General features: G+C 38.5%; 3 protein-coding genes across 13 annotated transcripts in view; 1 reads left to right on the top strand and 2 right to left on the bottom strand.

Moving 5' to 3' along the window:
• Positions 1-5,500, bottom strand: part of GPRIN2 (G protein regulated inducer of neurite outgrowth 2) — a 34,626-nt gene extending 29,126 nt beyond the window's left edge. Inside the window, exons 1-2 of one of the 2 annotated variants that reach the window (XM_032749090.3) lie at positions 5,373-5,500; positions 4,222-4,435 (exon numbers count right to left, since the gene is read on the bottom strand). The gene's annotated coding sequence lies outside the window, so the exon portion shown is untranslated. Of the gene's footprint in view, positions 1-4,221; positions 4,591-5,372 lie in introns of those variants that run through there. The other variant, XM_072931450.1, reaches the window with a different exon arrangement.
• On the top strand, positions 1,227-10,525 carry SYT15 (synaptotagmin 15). The gene is made up of 8 exons (XM_030275856.4): positions 1,227-1,611; positions 4,590-4,788; positions 5,431-5,573; positions 6,054-6,349; positions 7,117-7,287; positions 7,774-7,894; positions 8,947-9,126; positions 10,225-10,525. Exons 1-8 carry the CDS (start codon positions 1,242-1,244, stop codon positions 10,359-10,361), a joined length of 1,617 nt encoding a protein of 538 aa, XP_030131716.4. The 5' UTR covers positions 1,227-1,241; the 3' UTR covers positions 10,362-10,525.
• The window catches only part of SHLD2 (shieldin complex subunit 2), a 34,710-nt gene continuing 22,142 nt past the window's right edge, over positions 7,114-19,681 (bottom strand). For 9 of the 10 annotated variants that reach the window (XM_072931434.1, XM_072931430.1, XM_072931431.1 and 6 more), the window contains 7 exons: positions 19,507-19,614; positions 18,565-18,759; positions 17,579-17,713; positions 16,450-16,647; positions 15,370-15,604; positions 13,697-13,812; positions 7,114-13,139 (listed from right to left, as the gene is read on the bottom strand). In XM_072931434.1, the coding sequence (XP_072787535.1) occupies positions 12,967-13,139; positions 13,697-13,812; positions 15,370-15,604; positions 16,450-16,647; positions 17,579-17,713; positions 18,565-18,759; positions 19,507-19,614 (1,160 nt within the window). In that variant the 3' untranslated portion in view covers positions 7,114-12,966. The remainder of the gene's footprint in view (positions 13,140-13,696; positions 13,813-15,369; positions 15,605-16,449; positions 16,648-17,578; positions 17,714-18,564; positions 18,760-19,506; positions 19,615-19,681) is intronic. The other variant, XM_072931436.1, reaches the window with a different exon arrangement.

The following is a 19,681-nucleotide window of genomic DNA, read 5'->3' as shown; positions in this document are numbered from 1 at the left end:
AGATAAAGGAGGGTATAGTTGTGTTTCATGTCCTGTGTTTATTCTGATTTCCAGCTGTTGCAAGAACTCAGCACAGAAACACTGGAAATGGCAACTTCACAGTGGAGAAGATAATCAAAATTAAAGCTCCCTGCTCAACAGCTTTGGCATTAACTCCTTCCACAGGAACTTGGGGAGGGCGAATCTGCCCCTCCAGGTCACACTGCCCCATCCCCAGGCTCATGAAACAGGAGCTGAATCAGCAGATGGTTACTGGGTATTGCTGCCCAGCTTCCCACACCTCCACACAGGCAGCAGGGCTTATGTGGGAGCCCAGTGCATCTGGCACGGATCACTTCACTGGCCATCAGTGCTCTGGAAAGCAATCAGGTGTTCAGAGCAACTGCAGCACTCCTCACACAGCCACAGAAGTCAGCTCAAGCAAGAAGACTGCAAGAGAAGGCAGTTGTTGTCTTGCCACACAACTCAAAATTTTTGGTTGCCTCAGACATGCTTATAGACATTATCCTGACAAGTGCAAAACTGCTGAGAAAAAAAACCTCTACTTTAGTGTTTGCACTAATTCAATGGAGAAATAAGAGTAGCAAAAGTACTGACGGTGCAATATTTCTTTAATAATTAACTATCTTACATGTATAAAACTAAAATATATGAAGCTTTTTCTTTGGGGGGGGTAAAAATTATCTAAATACTTTCTTTCTTCCAGAGGATTCAAAAATTAATAGAAAAAGCTTAACCATGCTACATTTACAGCAGAACATTTTAAATGCAGTGAAAAGAATTCTAAGATTCTACAGAAACAGAGGATATTTCATTAGGATCCTACTGGTTTTAATTCCTTTGCATCTCTTTGGCTATTAGAGTAAACAACACTAAGCACTACACATACAACAATTGTGAAAAGAATGTGTAATATGTTAAATTTAAGGTATAGGTTCTTGTCATATACTGGCTGTGAAAGAAACATTAGCAGACAAGAAGTGATGGCAAATACTTTGTTCCTGAACTATGTGTGAATAATTTGGCTGGTTAAGATCTGGTTGTATCCATTACACACTCAGAGATTAATGACCATTACATTCATAAATACAAATAGAAAGGGCTGTAATTGCAATTGGCTGAGATATGTGTTCCTTTGTGCTTACATATTTTAAGATATAAAAGAAATGCATACACATTCGTGTTCTTGCCCACACGAATATTCAGAATTAAGATATTAACATCAATAATTTTTTCTGAGCATGACTGTAGCTTTTGGAGTTCTCTCACCCAGGCAGTGTCGCACAGGTGCCTTTTTAGGGCTGACAGGATTTATGCAGCACAATGGTCAGCATCATCCCTGCCCGATTCCAGCCCTCCCTCCGCGGAATCTCGGCAATGTCCGTCCGCCCGGCCGGGCTGGGGGAGCCTGGGACTGCGCGGAACCTTTCCCCAGCGGGTCCCTTTGCTTTTCTTACACCAGAGATGTCTCTGTTCGAGCTGCCGCTCCCAGCCCCCGCCGAGTGCGAGCGGCGGGGGCGGGCCGGGGAGGGGCAGCGGCGCTCGGGCACCGCGGCGGCGGCGCTCGGCCGGGCCCGCAGGAGCGGCGGCACCCGCGCCCACCCATGCCCGGTAAGTGCCGGGGGCGCAGGGAGGGAGCCAAGGCAGGGAGGGAGGCAGGCAGGGAGGGAGGCAGGGAGGGGGTCCCGGCTCCTCCGCAGCCCCGGCCGGGCACCCGCCGCCGTCCCGCTACAGCATCGGCCCAAAGCTGCCCTGCGCACCTGCCCGGCAGGGAAGAGGCAGCCTGGAACTGCCTCCACTCCCCCTCAATTATTTAATTTATCCTGTACATGGGCTTAGATTGTGTCTTTATATGGGGATTAAAACTCGTGCTGGAGAACGGGCTGCTCGTAAACTTGCTCGTAAACTTAAAGGCTTACTGCAAAGTTCTAGTAAAGCTTATTAAAAGCATATAATCACACAGTAAGCAAAATGGGACAGGATGCCTGTCAACACCTGCTCTCTGCTAGGATAAACTGGTACCTATTAGCAGGAGGCAGTCCCCTGGCTGGGGTGGAGGGAGATGAAGTGGTCCGACAGGTCTCTTCATCTCCCCTGCCATGCTCCTGTACTGCAGCAGGATACAATATATCAATTTCTCTGATGATAGGGAGTTATTTTAAAAGATACATATTTTCTCCCTGTATACAATGGATGCAACTTATCTCAGTGGTTTGTTTTTGTGACTAGTGCTACATTGTGCCCTAAGCCACTGGTTCTGTTACTGAACTAATCAGGTAAAATGGTTTAAAAGTGAGACAAATTCTTCTTACTCTCATTAAATTACAGTAACGACTGAACTGAGTAAAACTTTACCTTTTATCTACAGCTGTATAAAGTTTAAAAAAAAAACCCAGAATTTGAGTCAATGCCTATGGGTGCGTCATGCACAGTTATCATTCTGCAGTGAACAAATTCAGTACAAACTCATTACTAAGAGACTGGAAACTTGTTCTCTTACTCCAAAATCAATGCACACCTTGTCTTTCTGTCTTTGATGGTAAATAGTGACAAACTGGTTATACGGGAACACAGGACTGCTGCTGAGAGCATCAAAGACTTGTGAATGAAGAGGACAAGTTAAACAAAGACCTGTACAGCTTGTGTGAAATGTTAACCTTTCAGACGCTTATGTCAGACAGTAAAACTACCAGCCAGATAGATATTTATGTTGTTTATAGCATGTACATTAAGGAAACCATTAATTTCTATTATGTTCATGGATATTACACTGAAGCATTTTTTCTACATCTGGCTTTCTGAGATGCACTAAAATCTGAGTCTGACTGAAGATATACTTGAGCATGCCCTGCCCTGCAAAACTAAAAGGAACAAACACAAAAAATTCCCATGCTCGTATGCATTTCCTCATACTGTGCATTCTTATCAAGGAAAACCAACTTACATGGAACCCTCAGACTTGATTCTTGTATTAATATTAACCCACACCAAGTAGGTGCCTGTTTCCTGTTGCTCAGAATAAGGACTGTACAATTCTGGCTGAATGCTGGAAGCCACTCAGTTCCCCTCCCAGCTGCAAGGGCAGCAAAGTGCTGTTGCTGTGGTACAGCCGCCGTGATGGTGCTGGGACACAGGAGTGATTGTGGGACTCAGGGAAGCAGAAGCCAATTCCTGCAGAGGCCTAAGGCAACACACCTGGAGGGGAGCTGCAAAACCAGCTTGGCTCTGGTGACTCCACCAAATGCAGTAAAATGAGTCAGGATCAGATTAAGGGCTTTGAGGTGCTATGGCCAGGTTAATTTCATAGCACAAGGTAATTACTTAAGTGTTCTGCAGCTGAAGGACATTTCATGTTACTCACTGCAACAGGGAAACACTGAAAAAGATCAGCAATATACATACATGCAACTCACCTCCTGGACTCTTTATAGCTCCAGTGAATAAACTAAATTAAATTAAATAATTTTGAATTATTCAAAACTGTTATTATTTGATAGTCAAAACTATCATTAGTGTTGACTGATTATTTTGTGCTTGTATTGTCTTTATTTTACTTGTACCATTGTATAGAGACAGCTAACTGCAAGGAACCTACCAAGCACAAACAGATAAAAAGGAATAAAGCATAATCACAGTAATCTCTACCTAAAAGCAGAGAAAAGGAAAAAAAAATTCAGTACCAGTTGTGAAAAAATGCCAGGTCACTTCACTACTTCAGTTTCAGGGCAGACCCTGAGAACTGTCAGCACCCTGTACTCAGCTGCTCCTGAGCTGTCTCCCATGTCTGCAGAGTGGAAGATAATTCTGGAGTTTACATGCAGAGCAAAATAATCTTTGCAGCCTATCATGCCAGCATTCTCAGCAAAAATGTGAAAGCAATGAACTGAGCCCATTATCAATTGTCTACCCTTGGTCTAATGAGAAATTCTCATAACAGAATTTCTCAAATTCATATTAAATATATTTATTAAGTTTTATTTGGATTTTAGTTTGTTCACAGAAATTATACAAGATTTTGTTGTATGTTAAGTACTCACAGTTCAGGAAACTGTGTTTAATGGATATTTAACTTTGACTTCACAGATCAGGAAACACATGCATCCTTAGAAAGAAAACAACCCAAAGCTTTACTTTGTTCCTTGTGCCAGGGTCTAGATTCAGTTCAACATAGATCAATAGTTGGAAGAACAAACAGAACAAACCAATCCAAAATAATGGTACCTTTCATATTAGGTGCTCCTGGGTTCTCTTTTTCTTCCATTATGCAAGCTCTAGCACTTCTGCCATGCTAAGGTAAATGCTAATAGATGAACAATTCTTTGGCATTTGGGGTTTTTTCACGTCTGTAGTCTCTCACATTGCAGTAACTGCCAGTGCTTCTGAACACTGTCTTCTGTTACTGCCATTGTCATGTGTCTTCAGGTGCTGCACCATGCTATAACCAAACAAAAATGCACATGTGAGCTGAATGTTTCATTTAAAAAGAATTTTGGAATGGTTTTTGTTAGCTTTAATATTCCTTTCTACACCCAAAATATACTTAACTTTGATCTTCCTATGATGTTTTATGTGCTTTTATGTTTGAACAGAGCAAGCAGTCGCTGTGGCTGGAGGTATAATAGGAGGGACCCTTTTATTTGTTCTCCTTGGAATAACTGCATATATGCTCTGGAAAAAATTTTGCTTCCTCCCTTCTTATGAAAAGCTCATCAATCCTGTCAAAACAACAAATGCAAATGGCATTTTCCAAGATCAGACAAATTCTGAAATTCAACGAGAAAGCACAAGGTACATATTTTCATTTTTTTTAAAGCATATGCTATGTAATTTATTTCAACTTGTCAAATGTCAAATGAGCAGGTGATCCAAATATATGCATGTACAGAAATAAAGAAGATCCCTAAATTACATGAAAACATCAGTCATGTTCTGTTTTGTTTCCTTAGGAAAAAGATAATCCAACTATAAAAGTGATGACTACTCCTGATTTATTTAAAAGAGAGAATATATTCAAGTGTAATTGGTGAATGGATAGCTATACCTGTTTGACAAACCCAGCCTATGTTCCAGACTAATTTCTAGTCTAATAATAAAAACAATATAACTTCAGTTCAGGAAGGAGACTCTTTTAGAGACTTAATCATTGCAGGGGTTTTGGCTCTAAAACAAGCAGCTGCAGTTATTTCTTCCTTTGCTTTGAAAGATAAATTGTAAAGAGAAGGAAAGGGGGAAGAGAAGAGTCTGTCAGAATTAAGATGTGCCTGTCTTTTTATGCATTAAGCAATTGATTTTATTTGCTTTTTGATTTTATTTTTACATGTCTGTAGAATTTTTACCTTGTGACATAAGAACAGTAAACTTACTACTCTTACCAAGTTTGGTTTCCCCATTTAAACCAGAAGAGTCAATAGATGCTGTTGTCTTGAGCAGATCCAGAAGCGTTCCATTTGTCATTCCACCAACACTGCACGGGCGAGACTGGATTCACCTGACGAATGAAGAACAGGTTCAGGAAGACAGGGACCCCTTCATGACCCCCCAGTCTGGGCCACGGTCCTCATTTCATTCTTTGGGTATGGCATTGCATTGCAAAAATGGCATTGCAAAAATTGGACTATTTTTCAGGGTAGGGTGGCTTTATTACTATGAAGCAAGTATCTTGGGGGCACAGCAGAGATAGCATTACACAGCACAAGCCCTAAATGCTCTATGTATTTATGTATTTTATATATGACAATTGGGCAAGAGTGTAGTCATTTCAGTCCCCAGAAGTGTCTGTTGTCCCCAGAAACAGCAGTCACCAGCTGCACATTGCAAGAAATAGCTAGAGCTAACCAGGTACAATCACAGGAATAAGAGAAAGAAAAGTGGTGCAGCCTACAATTACTTCCCCAAATTTGAGGGAAAAGAAAATAAAATATGAAATTCTTACAAAAAATAGATTGTTAATAAAGAGGGTAATCTGATTTACCCAAATATAGCAGTGGTTATAAAAATGCCTGCAATGGTTCTTGAGGCTAATCTGAGGGTGCTTGTTTTGCCTTTTCTTGTAGCTGGAGCTTATGTTGTAGGAACCGTTAACCCAGATCTGTACAAGCTCCCTGAAGACAAAAGCGAAACCGATTTTCCTGATGGCAGCATTGGCCGCCTCTGGTTCTCCATAGAATACGAGCAAGAGTCAGAAAGGCTCCTCGTCTCCTTGATCAAAGTCAGAAAGCTGCAGCCTCCTGCTGATTCCTGCAGTTCATTTGTGAAAATCTACCTGCTGCCTGATGAAAGGAGCTACCTGCAGTCCAAAACAAAACGTAAAACTCTTAACCCACAGTTTGATGAAAACTTTGTTTTCCAGGTACTTTTTCTTTTGAAGAGGCAGATTTTTGTTTGCAAATATTAACTTGTCAAACTACAGCACATGTTTGTATGTTCACAATGCTTCTACCAAGATAGAAGTTGTTTCCATCAGACACAGGATTTTTTTACTGGGCTTCTGGAGATGCTGGGCTCCAGAACTGATCTTACTTCTGGTCAGTACCAAAGTTAAGGAATACAGAACTTGCCCTGGGAATAACAAAAACTCCAATTTGAACTCCAGCTGATCAGTCCATCCCAGCAGTTCTAGAAATCCAGAAGAAGCCAATACTGACAAAATACTTTCATAGCTTGTAGGTTTTTAGGCTAGACAGCAGAACCTGGGAGGTATGTCTGGGCTGCTATTTGTACAGTACTGTTCAGCTTTCCATCTCATGCTAACAGGCTTTCAGCACACATCACAAGATAAAAGCTTTAAAACAAAAGTTTGTGTTTCAGACAACTGAAAAAATGTTTACAGATTCTAAACACCTGAATCTGAAAGGGAACGCATCACATAGCACTAGATCCATATGAGCTATAAAACCACCAACTTCACAGCTTTCAAATGAACTCTTATTTTAGCTTGAATCTTGACTTCTGCATAGCTAAAACTTGAGGCAAATTTTAAAAGTAGACTTCAAATAATTAAAGGAAATCGCCACCTACGCTTACCACAGTTTGAAAAATATTTCCTTCGAAGACATGCTAGAGTAGAAAACTATCAAATGTTTTATAATTATTAATATTCTTCTTTTTCCTGTACAGGTTTCTAGTAAAATGTTGCTCCAAAGGACACTAAAGTTTTTGGTTTATCATGTTGATAAACACAAGAAGCATCATCTCCTAGGCCAAGTTATATTCCCACTAAAAAATGAAGCATTAACTGAGGACAACAAACTAGTCATATGGAGAGATCTGGAGAAAGAAAACTTGGAGGTATGTGATACCAGGCTGCTTGGCACTGAGGAACTTCTGTCATTTCACAAGTATTGGAAGGATATAGCTGAAGTAGAACTACATTCTATTAAGTACCTCAAATGCAAAAGTACTTCATAAACATTTGGAATTGAAATTCCCATCTTACCAACCTGCAGATCCATAGCTGTTGTAAAGGGAGTACCCAGATGCTTAGAAAAAGTCATGTTAATTAGGAGGTCGTTAGGTAAGTACTTTTGTTATTTGCTTCTCTTTTCAATTAGAGCAGAAAAGAGCAGAAGAGGCAAGGAAATAGATATCCCCTGGAAAAGAGTAATTCTGAGAGTCAGGAAGGCTGATTAATTGGTTCCATCAAATGTTACAACAGCATAAATAAAGCCTTAGTGTGACAGAAACCATTAGCATGAAAAAGGATTGGTCTCCCCATTTGACCAGGCGATGAGAGTTGTTCAGACATATTTGACAGGTGCTGTTCTGCTTCCAAAGCCTCCTTCAGAGCATGGTGATATCCAGTTCTCCCTGAGCTACAATGACTACCTGGGCCGTCTCACGGTGGTGGTTCTGAGGGCGAGGGGATTAAAGCTCCAGGAGGAGAGCCCTGCTGCTGGTAAGTGGGATTTCCTCCCTGCTATCAGCTCCACACTTCCTGTTTTAATTTGCTCCTTCCTCATCTGTACACCCAGGCTTGTGCTGTGGGACTCTGACAGGAACAAATAAACATCCTGGTGATTTAAGTGGAAACAAGCTATATTTTGCCCTGAGGCAATTAGATTTTGATAGCTTAGCTTTGCTATGTTTGGGGTTCGTTTCATAATAAAAGGTTTGTCCTGTGGCAATCGGTGGTAACATTTTTCTCCTGTTTTTGTACAGTGAGCAACATCCTTTTGCTGCTCTCCAGTCCATAGAAGGCAGCATTTCAGGGGATATTGACATGAACAGTTTCCTCCAGTCAAATTCTCATAGCTAACAGCTGCAGGACAACTGCTTATGCTGAACAGCTGTCCTGGGAGGAACTGAATTGGGAGAAAAAAATCCCAGTTTAGGACAGCCTGGCTATTGTTCAAAGGACCACGGCATGGAGTCACAATTTTCTCCCTTAGTACAGAGGGCTTTTTCTGGTACATAATACTCATGTATCCCTGGTCTCAGAGAGTACATCAAAATGCTGTTTAAAATCTAACACTCAAAAGCAAAAACAGATGAAGAACCCAACTTGTAGTTCAGTCTGTAGTAATTTCTTGCAGGGCTTCGAAGCTAAACAATATAAATGCAAAATACACCTACCATTTAAAAAGAGAAGAGGTATAGTCCTCTATATACAAACATCACTATGGAGTTTTTTTTTCTGACTGAACAAATTAAGCCTTCAAAAAAGTCTCCATCAGATGAAGGGAAGGCACAGAAACATAAGATCAAGGATGCAGGGTAAAAATACGGCTGCTTATTTTAACAGCACTTAAATTGTAAAGTGCACTGCAAAACCACACCCTCAGTACTCTGTGTACTCCGTTTTATGTCATGCTGTCATGTGTGTTCCATGAATCTTTCACAATCTGATGTTATACTCGATACTGACTCCCAAAAGGAAAAAATTCCTTAAGCCATCTCCCAACTGCTTCTTGAAGATGTCTTTTAGACTTGAATTTCTTTGTCTCCAAGGCGTGTATGTCAAAGTCTCACTAATGAACCACAATAAATTCATCAAAAGTAAAAAGACAGCAGCTCTTCTGGGAACTCCCAATCCTGTGTACAATGAAACCTTCAGTTTCAAGACAGATCAGACAGAGCTGGATACAGCAAGCCTGAGTCTATCTGTGCTCCAAACTATCAAAGGAGAAAGTAAGTTATATAAATTATTACAGTCATATAAATTATTACAGTCATATAAATTATTACAGTCAAGGTGTCAGATCTCTTACATATTTGAGACATGTTTAAACCTGAGAGGAAGTAATTCCTTTTCAGCAATAATCATAAAACTTATAAGAGTTTTGGGGTATTTCAAAGGCTGTCTCTTTAAAAGTAGAACAACTTGTTTGTAGTTAAACACATGTCTCTCTTTCAGAGGCTCAATTTCATAGAAGACATGAATAAAATCACTGTAGGCTAGTCAATGCCACTACAAGGTGCTGTGCCTTTGTTTCATTCCAGTATCCCATTAAAACAAGCTTATGTGAACACTTGTGTGTAACACAAAGCCTGCAAAACTGTGTGGCCGTTCACTCTTTCTAAGCAAATCTGAAAGATGAATAGGAATTTTAATTCTCTCAGCAGTGAGAGATTAGCAGACATCCCCATTCCCTGGCAGAACACTTGATGCTTGAGGCCACCTCTTACTGTCAGAGAATCCATTAAGGAGTTCTGCTTACAGAAGCAAATCAGAATTCAGTATTTCCACTGCTCAAAAGAAAAACATCTCTGCAGTGCAAATATGATCTCAATAATTTTCCCCATTCATAGCTGAAAAATCCAGGCATGCATAAACAATCTGGTCCTTGGCAGTGGCAACACACATATCACAGCTCCCAGCTGTCTCAGTAACTGCATTTGTTTTTTGCTAAGCCAGAGCATCATGTGAATCCTACTGAGGCTGCTGATGCCCAAAATTAGGCATTACCCCCTGAGGTAAAGGGGCAGGGCAGATACAGATCAGATATTTATGCCTTGAAGATGTTTCAGTTTAACTGCAGGCAAAAGGACAGGCCTGCATTGACCAAACACCCACTTACTGCCATACCTTTTTTAATGCTGAGCCTCAGCAGGTAGAAGCTACAGAACCTGAAGTCCAGAGTTACTTCCTTGAGGAATATTTTGGTTTAAAAATACCTTTCAGAAAAGGCATTACTTGGAGAAACACATGCTGATATTCTAATTTAGGCAAGGTTTTCAGAGAAGCATCACAGGTGCTCATCACTAACTGCTTTCTTTATTTCCCAGAAACACTTCTGCTGGGACGAGTAGTAGTTGGGCCTTTCATGTACACACGTGGCAGAGAACTGGAACACTGGAATGAGATGATCAGCAAGCCCAAGGAGCTGGTTAAACGATGGCATGCTCTCTGCCACAGCACATGAACAGCATCGAGAAAAAAACCAACCTTAACATGGAAAAGCTCTTACTATCTATCTTTCTCATCTAAAGGGTACAAAAATTTTTGCTAAGATTTTGTACCTGAAGAAGAAAAGAATAAAATAAATTATTTCCTTGACCAAACACAAATAAAAGATTTGGTCCCTGATAGGCTGGGAGTCCCTCTTTCCTCTCTTCAAAATATATGTTAAATTAACAAGCAGCTGAGCAAATAAAACAGCCAAATGTGATCTCTCAGTATTAATTACTTTGACTAGTACATTCCACTTCTTGGTCATGAGTTCTGGGCACAAATGATCACACATCATGTAAACAGAGCCCAAAACAACCCAAGAATTGCCAGTGATGACACCAGGCCTATCTGCCCACTGCTCCACATCACCACAGTGGCTTCACCAAAGCGGAGAGAAGCCCAGTGAGCATTCCAAAACAGACAAGCCCCAAAGACACTGACTAATACATGCACAACTTGTTTTAAATACCATGCTGCTATCTTAGACCTCTTTTGAACAGAAGGGTGAAGGCACTGCTTATTGGTCACACACCTGGAAGCAGCTGTTCACAGTGTATTTCCTGCAGCAACTCAGTTCAACGTTTTCAGCTGACCCCAACTACAGCACTTTGTGTTGACACTAAGGGACAAGTAAAGAAGTCACGGAGTCACAAGTGACTGGAGGCTATTCCAGTGCTGGAGTACTTTGAGACAGTAGATGAGGACCTGTCCTGTCCTTTTATATTTCTCTCTAAACACATCTCTGCTGGAGACAGAGCATTGATTACAAGAGCCTTGGTTTGACCTAGTATGACCATTCTTACACTGAAAATCCAATTAGCCTAAGCCCCCTGGGCATGTGTCTGTTTTAGTAGTAGAGTCTTCTTCATTAAGTAAATGACTTCTCTCTAAAGTAATTCGGAGCAATTATTCCTAATCAAAATAAAACAGGACATTCTTCTCTTTTTGATTGTTCACTGGGGACCTGAGCTCTGTACCCTTCTAACTGTACAGTCATAAACCAGACACACAGATTACTGCAGCAAAACAGTTTGCACAATTATGTTCCATAACCTCTACAGCTGAAATCAAACCAACTTCCTTTCAAATAGGATACAATATTAATTAATGCAAAATCTTAAAAATATTAGGCTTCTCTGGGGAGATGAAACCACTTTCCATTTTGATAATATTGTTATTACCTAAAGGAAATGTTATGAATGAGAAGATACCACAGAGGAATTGTAAGATAACAGAGCTCCCTGATCCACCATCTGGTATGTTACATAGTACCCTCAGTCTGTCTTGCTAATTACACCACTGGATACAAAATGAGCCTAAACTCATTACATGAAACTGAATTTAACGAAGTGCTCAACCCTCGTTATATCTTTGCTAAAGGAGTAATACCAGCAACTCAACCCCAAAGAGCTGTATTCAAATATCAGCCCCAAAAACTACTGCAAACCAATCTGATAAGCAAAGTTATTGTGTTTGTTCTGGGGAGAAAAACTACTCAGTTATCATACAGTTTACATATTTCTAGAATAAAGTATTTTACTAAATAAATTTTGTATTTTATTATTTCAATCATACCATTAAGGATCTCAAAAGTAAGCAGTTAGTAGTATTTCAGACAGTTGGTTGAGCTTGTGCAGAAGATGCATGCAATGCACAGTGTCTGTTAACAAATACCCCTAAGGTGGCAAGTCACCTGTCTGACCTGATGTACAGTATGGTCCTCTTTTCTTATCCATTAAAGGAACAATATGTCCAGCTTGTGTGCTCAGTAATTTCAGCTAAATTGTGAAGAAACAAATTCTAATGCACTTACCAATGTACTTGTACTCATGGTCATCCAAGTGAAGCAAACGAGAAAGGCCCTTTTTGACTCTACCTGAACAAGAGTTATTTCAAAGCAAGAAACATCATCAAATTAGAAGTTCTGATACAGTGTTGTTACCTGTCAAGCAATTTTTTTACCTACTGCCTTTTATGTAACATCCATCTGATCTTGTGCTTGAGACTTACCTTGAGCTGAAGGAGGTAGAATGATTACAAGACAATTCTGTTTAACAAGAGAAAAGAGCAGCAGCAAAACTGCCAAGGGTAAATGGAAAAAATTCTGCTGTTAAAAAAAGGAAAGTAACCACAACAGCAAAACAAAATCAGCAAGCTACAGATAGCATATGGGATAAGACAAAAAAAATTGTGTAACTAAAATATTATTGAATTCTCTGTCTTCCTCTAATATGCCAGGTCTCAGGAAAATTCAGTCTCTCACAACAGTTGTGAACTTTTCTGAGGAGAAAAAGGAAAACAGATATGGAAGAAATTGTTGGAATTTATTAACATAATTATTAACACAAAAAATGTATAAAAATATATTTTATGAAAATTCATCAGTATTACTCCAGCAGTATTTACTATTAGCAGATATTCCATACCAGTCCTTTTGATGGTTTTGCTTTTTTCATAAGTTAAAACCCAAATCCTTTATTATAATGTTTTAAAGAGATTTGCTTCCTTCAGCTAAGTCATCTTTCTTCTGCTTCCCATCTGTGTGTCCTTATGGTCTTTGTTACTCAGTGCAGAGGTCAAAGATCAGGATGAAAATTCAGCAGATGGAAGTCCTTTTGCAAAGGATAGCTGTTCTCATCTAGCACGAAGTGGCTTCTGATTTCCAACAAATAGAATGCTTCTGTATCTGCCAGCAGTGAATGACACAGATCTGCTACTATTGTGCCATAGGTTATATCTGAACGGGGCACTGCAAAACACAAAACAATTCAATTCACGCTTGATTTTCACAATAGCACCTAACATTCAAGTTCTACCAACATGAAGCTCCATTGAATTACTGGAAGTAAAGTTCAACATCTGAATAGAAAATTAGCTTTTATTTTTAATTACTTTTAAAAAACTGTTTCTCATTAAACTGTTAACCACTGTGAAACATATAAAACACCTCAAGTCAAACAGGATGTATCAAGTGAAGATTGTCTGAAACACATCTCAGTGTTTCACATAATGAAAGCATGCTAGCTCCTTGTAAAAGCTCCTAAGACATTCTATTTCACACATAAGGAACCTATTTAGTTATTGAATATTTAGGTAGATAACTACAACTACTTAGTTATATAATAGGTATTCACATCATCTCACTTCCTGTTATTGCAACCTGTCCTCTGAAATTCTGAGTTTGTCAGACAGCCACTGAAATATTCTTAGATGTTGTTTTTTTTTACAGTGTCAATGATTAAAAATTTTGCTTCCATTGTGAACTTTGTTGCATGTTTCTATCACAAGTAATTCATAAATCAGTACCTACTAATCTCTTCAGCCAGTCTGCAGGAATATTGAGGAAGATTTTTTCCACCAACTCAGACACCACATGAACATAAATTTCATATCCTTCATCTTCTACTGTCATCAAAGCAGGTCTACATCAGAAAACAAAGTTTCATGAAGTCTATTTTTCTATTTTTCTATTGAAGCAAAATTTTAGAAAGCACTCCAATTTAATCTTACTCTGCAACATAATACCAAGAAATAGAAAAATGATAAAATCTCTACGTACTCATGTGTCAAATCTAGCACTAGAACAAGTCTGAGCAATAAGGAAATAGCCTTAAACTGAGACAGGACACTCAGATTAGACATTAGAAGGGAAATTTTCACTGTTAGGATGGTCAGGATTGCCCACAGAGGAGGTGGTGGAAATGCAAAGTGGGGACATAAACTCGGGTGTATCACTTGGAATTGTACCATCTGTATCAACATCACCCTATCTTATCTGTCTTAATACATCACTTTATAGCCACATAATACCAAGGTATATCTCTTGTATTGTAACAAATACCAAATGTTCTCACAAACCACTGAACAAATAAAAATCCCTATTTGGAAATACTCCCAAAGTGATGCATTCTTACTAAATAAATCAGAAGAAAATTTCAGTGCAAAAATGTCAGGCTTTTCTCTGAAAAAAGGGAAATATAAATTCTACATCTGGATGTGTTCCCATGCTGAGAATACAAACACTGGAATTCCTTATCATTTTTCTACCATCTTTTGTGCAGGAGCAAATTGAGGTCCTTCATGCCCACTGAGATTTTATAGTCTTATGAAGACTGGCAGATAAATAGCACATAAACAGACAAATAGCACATAAAGATGCAAGACTATTTTGCTTAGAGGAAAAATACTAAGTCACTACCTGGTTAGATAAATAGGATATTTAAGTCATAGTTCATTAAGTAATAGTATCTAAGTCAATGATTCATTAAGCTCATTATGAAAGAGTTTAGAAGAATTTAAGAAAAAATTTAGATAGAAAATTTACATATTCTAGAATTCTATCACGTCCATAGTTGGCTCAAACATTCTCTAGCTACACGTCTTTCTAGTCACAATGATAATTATATTTCAAAAGCCCAAGATAAATGTGAGAATTGAACAATTAGTTAATAAAGATGTACCTACATCAATCGGATCCACTTAGTTTATTTTCTCTAAGTGTGAATATGTGTCTCACAGTGCCATCTGGTGATAACTCACTACCTCTGCTCTCCGAGAATGTTTATTGAAAACATTTGTCAATATAATTTCTGCACAGCTGAAACTGACTAATTAGTTTAAAAACATGGTTCTGCATTCACATTATTTCAGATTTAGGCTGGAACATGATTCTCAAGCTTTCCTTTGGTCCTCAAGCTTCTACTCCATCTTAGCTTTATCTGACACAGTACTGGGTAAACATCACTCCTGCATGATATAGTATTCAAAGAAATTAAAAAGTTAGACTTAAACTAAGAATAACATGTATAAATAATGACAATATAATACAGCAATTCAAGAACAACAACTTGAAAATTCATTAGAGAGACAGGAATTGCTAACCACATCTTAAACAAAAGAATGTTAGATATGGGGGAAATGAAAATGGAGAAAGTTTATCTCCATAATAATACACACTACTTTAGCTCTATTTTGTTTACCTGTAGAATGTTTTTACTTTACTGTATGGCAGACATCTAATACATTGCTTGTAGATCATGTTCTCATCTGCCTGTAGCTCCAAACCACATTTGGCACAACCTGAATATGTAATCATAGGCAGAGAAGCCAAAACACATTCCAGTGAAGTGTTAGCAGAGAAGATGAGTTGCTTGTACTGACCAGTGGAAATGGTAAACTTCAATTCCAAGATGTGGGCCTTCACTTGAACCACTCCTATAAAAACAATTCAAATATGAATTAAGCTTTATTTAGAACTGAAAGCAAAATCAATGGCTACAGCTGATTAAAAACCAAAATTGCTATCAACACCTTTCTTGTTTTTTTCCCCTTTGTTAACACATGCTCAAATTTTTAGAGATATTTTATTTAGTGAAAAATCTGTACGAGTAAATATTATTTTAAAATGTATAAAAGTACTACATTTTCAGCTACTGTATCAGTAGATGCCACTATAGAAGGTGCCTGAATAAGAGATCAAAATTGTGCGAAGAATCTCCAAGTTATTTTCTTGCCACTGTTTCAAAGACACTGAAAAGCACAGCTTTAACAACTTAGCTTTTCACTATTTATAGCATAAAACTAGAGCTAAATGCTGCAAGAACAACCTTAATCACTTCTTAGAATTTAACACCACCCATAGCAATCTTCTGGGTTTATCTGGGAGAGTATGACTGTGTAAAATGTCTTCTTTGTCCTTTTGTCAGATGTTTTCAATAGCAGTAGCTATTTTACCCTTGTTTTAGAGAGTTCCAGTTTTTGAGAAACACTGCTAAACCTTTAGTCATTAGTCACATCATTACTGGACTGGCTGGTGGACAACAAAAGTCAGCATTTCCCTCTGTGTTCCAAAGCTGCCTTTGCATGGCACCACACACCATACCTAGCTCTCTGCTGGGCTCATGGGATGAAGGCTGCATTCAGTTTGGCCAAGTACAGGGCAGCAGCCTCCAGAAAAAAATTCAGAACCAGACCTGGGCTACCTTAAAAAAACAACCATCTTGCTTCATGAAGAGAGCATCCATTTTGCTAGATATTCCAGAGCCATGCATAACATTTACCTGAGCATTTTTCTTCCAGGTGTGCCGAGAGCCTTGTCAACCCCATGAAACTTTTCTGAAACTTTTCTTTAAATTCAACTGCCCTTTTGTCATCATCAAACAAGCACTCATAGGATGACCACGGAGTTGTGTGCAGTTCCAAGTCACCTGAGACAGAACTACACTGGACCAAAAGGTATTTGAAGTCCCATATGTGGTCTACAGAATAAAAAAGCAAACAGAAGAGTTTACTTTCTATACCGTGGTTAATTTACAGAAAGCCAAGGTCACTTACAAGATTTAGAAACAAATCAGAGGACATTCTCATATGGTCAGCTCTGGCAACTTCATTTTAAGTGTGATGACATGTAAGGTTTTTCCTTTCCCTATAAACTTTGCATGAGTTGTCCCAGAAATTTCATTACACCTCTACCAAATTCAGCTGTCAAGACAGCTCAGCCTTTTGAAAAACAAATCAGCTCTGAAATTTGTTGTCAGCTCTAATGCTAGCAATGTCTCAGAGAAAAAAATCTTCATGTAATTAACCAACTTCCATATTTTAATATGTCCCTGTTTTTTAATCTTCTATCTCCACAATTATCAATTTAACATAAACCTAGTTTAGCTTTTCTTAAAAGAACAAGACTAGGAATAAACCAAAGTTTGGTAGTAGTCACTATTGAAACACAGTCTATATAATTCTTGTACGTGATACTTTTACTTAGTTACACTGGACTTCATCTCAAGATCATCAGGATATAAAGCCTGACATGAGTAACGTGGAAAGCAGAAAATGAAAAAAGAAGTAGGAAAACCCCAGCAATTCATGCTAAACAAGACAATGATAAGGAAGACCCAGTAACACAGTTAACACTCGTAGATTTTTATAGTGACATAACCAGGCACTATACAAGTAAGTGCATCTTGTATATAGATTTAAGTTTTTAAGTATTTATGCCTTCTCAGTTTTCTGCTGCTGATGGCACTGCTTCTACAGAGGAGTTATGTTAGAATTAGCACAAAATACATTACCCTTCCAAGGGGAGTATTTAAAGGTTGAATGGATAAATGTTGCTAGCTGAATACTGAAAAGGCACTAACAGCATCACAAAAATCCTTTTAGACCCACCAACAGGTCCAAGGACCTTACCTTTTTTCCTCTGAAGCTGGGGGTACCAGGCAGCCCCTGCTCCCCACAGAACCATCCTATAGTGTTGATCTCTGTTCTGTTCTACTGTTAGAATAATTTTTCTTTGGCTGCCACCTCTGTAGCTGTACAGAGATTCTGAAAATATTGAAATTACATTTACTTCTACAGTAAAAAGCATTTAAGCACACAAACCCCATGTGACTCAGTATTACAGTGAAATCATGGTGTTAGCACATTTTATGCTACAATTAAAAGCAAAGAACACACCTATAATTTCTTCTGGACAGAAAATAACCTGCTTTCTTCTGCAACAGAAATCTAGTTTGAGGGAGTGCATAAAGTAAATTAATAAACTTTTATCCATCTAAATACTCAGTAACTGGACAACTCCCTTTGAAGCAGGAGGTATCTGAGCATCTTTCATCTCCCATTCCTCCTGACTTGTCTTGAGTAGAAAGAAATGGCACTCAATCTCTCAGCAACTATTGTAATTGCAAGTTCCCAAAACTTCTGTAGAATACAGTGGTAGAAACATTTCTCTAGAAGTTTTCACATTAAAGAAAATTGCAGGCACAAAGTGTACAAGTCAAATTAAAACTATTAGTAACAGTACATACAAATCTCTACACAGCTCTTCTCCAGGACACTGAATGTTTGTTTCAGTACCACACTAAAACTACAATTTTTCAAAAATAATTTTTCAACAAGAACACTTGGATGGAATATCTAATTAATATCTAGTTCCAAGATTTACATACAGAGCAAATTTTGAAGAGTTCTACTTCAAAATTCTGCATTTAAAACTAATAAACATGCTATTGATGATGTGGGTAGAAATTTGTATCTTATTTGTTCAAAATGACAGTGCGATGTGATCAAATTTTTGTGCAAAGCTTGAAATCAAGCAGTGAGAAACATTTTGTCTTGCAAAATTACTATTTAAGTTCCACCTGTTGCAGAAGGTGAAGTCCAGTGCATGAACTTACCTGTTAACACTGAAATATTGATAATTTTCAGGATTGAGTGCACCAAAGTATTTGGCTGGAGCTGATCTAACTGCACATACTGAACATCATCCAGTCTCTGAACTTGTCTTTGTGGAATGTCTCTGAAGTGTGGAAGTTCTGATGATATGTATGCCAATAAGCCATGGAGAACACCAGCATCCACTAGAGAATAAACTTATATGGAAAAAAGGCAAAGTCACATTTTGTTTTTACACTTAGAAGTATAAAACTTATGACTTGGATGTTTCCACTGAAAAAATTGAAACAGTTTCAGAATAATTTTAAGGTAAGAAATTCCTGATATATGTAACACTTTATTTGAAATTAAACTGTACTTCAGGGTGGTATCAAGAGCAGGCAATGAAGTTAAGCTAAGTGCAACACTTTAAAATACACCAAAAAAACTCTTGTATCATAGCCTGGCAAGAAGAAAGTGTTCTTGATCATTGACCTCAGAATCTGCCTTGAGGGCTGGCATCACAGCAGTGGACATCACAAATACAGTAAGAACAAAGGTGATACTTCCACTGTATTTTCCCCTCAGTCTCCAACCCTCCATGGCCTACAATTGATCACTTTGCCTGAATGGATCTACTTATTCCATTTTGTAAAACATTTAATCTTCATGCCATCTCAGACATCACATGGGCAGGTCCTGGGATAACTGCTCTTTCCTAAACTAAACTTGTTTTTTTTAAGAGTTCAGAGTGGTAGCCACCAAACTTTATCATGATCTCCACATGCCTATCTGATGTCATGTCCACATCTTGTGCTCAGGTGCTCCTGTTGTTTTTCTATTGTGTTTTGTACCTCTCAGTTTCACACATTCCCATTCTATCCCATGTATGAGGTATTGTCAGCAAAATGGAAAACAGCTCTTTTACTGTGATTTTCATGGCAACTTATGCACTACAATCTTACATTTTTCTGTATTGAGAGCTGAGCAGTTCCCCAGATTCAGTAACTGACTGGTAAATGTTGACTGAAGCATGACCTCTCCACACCAAGGATTCTCATACATTATTATATCTGCAAGAAAAAACAACTTTATCAACTCACATGTCAACAATATTGAAGCGTACCTTCTTTTTCTTAT

Source organism: Taeniopygia guttata, chromosome 6 (assembly GCF_048771995.1).
Source record: "Taeniopygia guttata chromosome 6, bTaeGut7.mat, whole genome shotgun sequence".
In the NCBI taxonomy this organism is placed as follows: Eukaryota; Metazoa; Chordata; class Aves; order Passeriformes; family Estrildidae; genus Taeniopygia; species Taeniopygia guttata.
The sequence above is the reverse complement of the archived record's forward strand: the minus strand, read 5'-3'. Positions and strand labels throughout refer to the sequence as shown.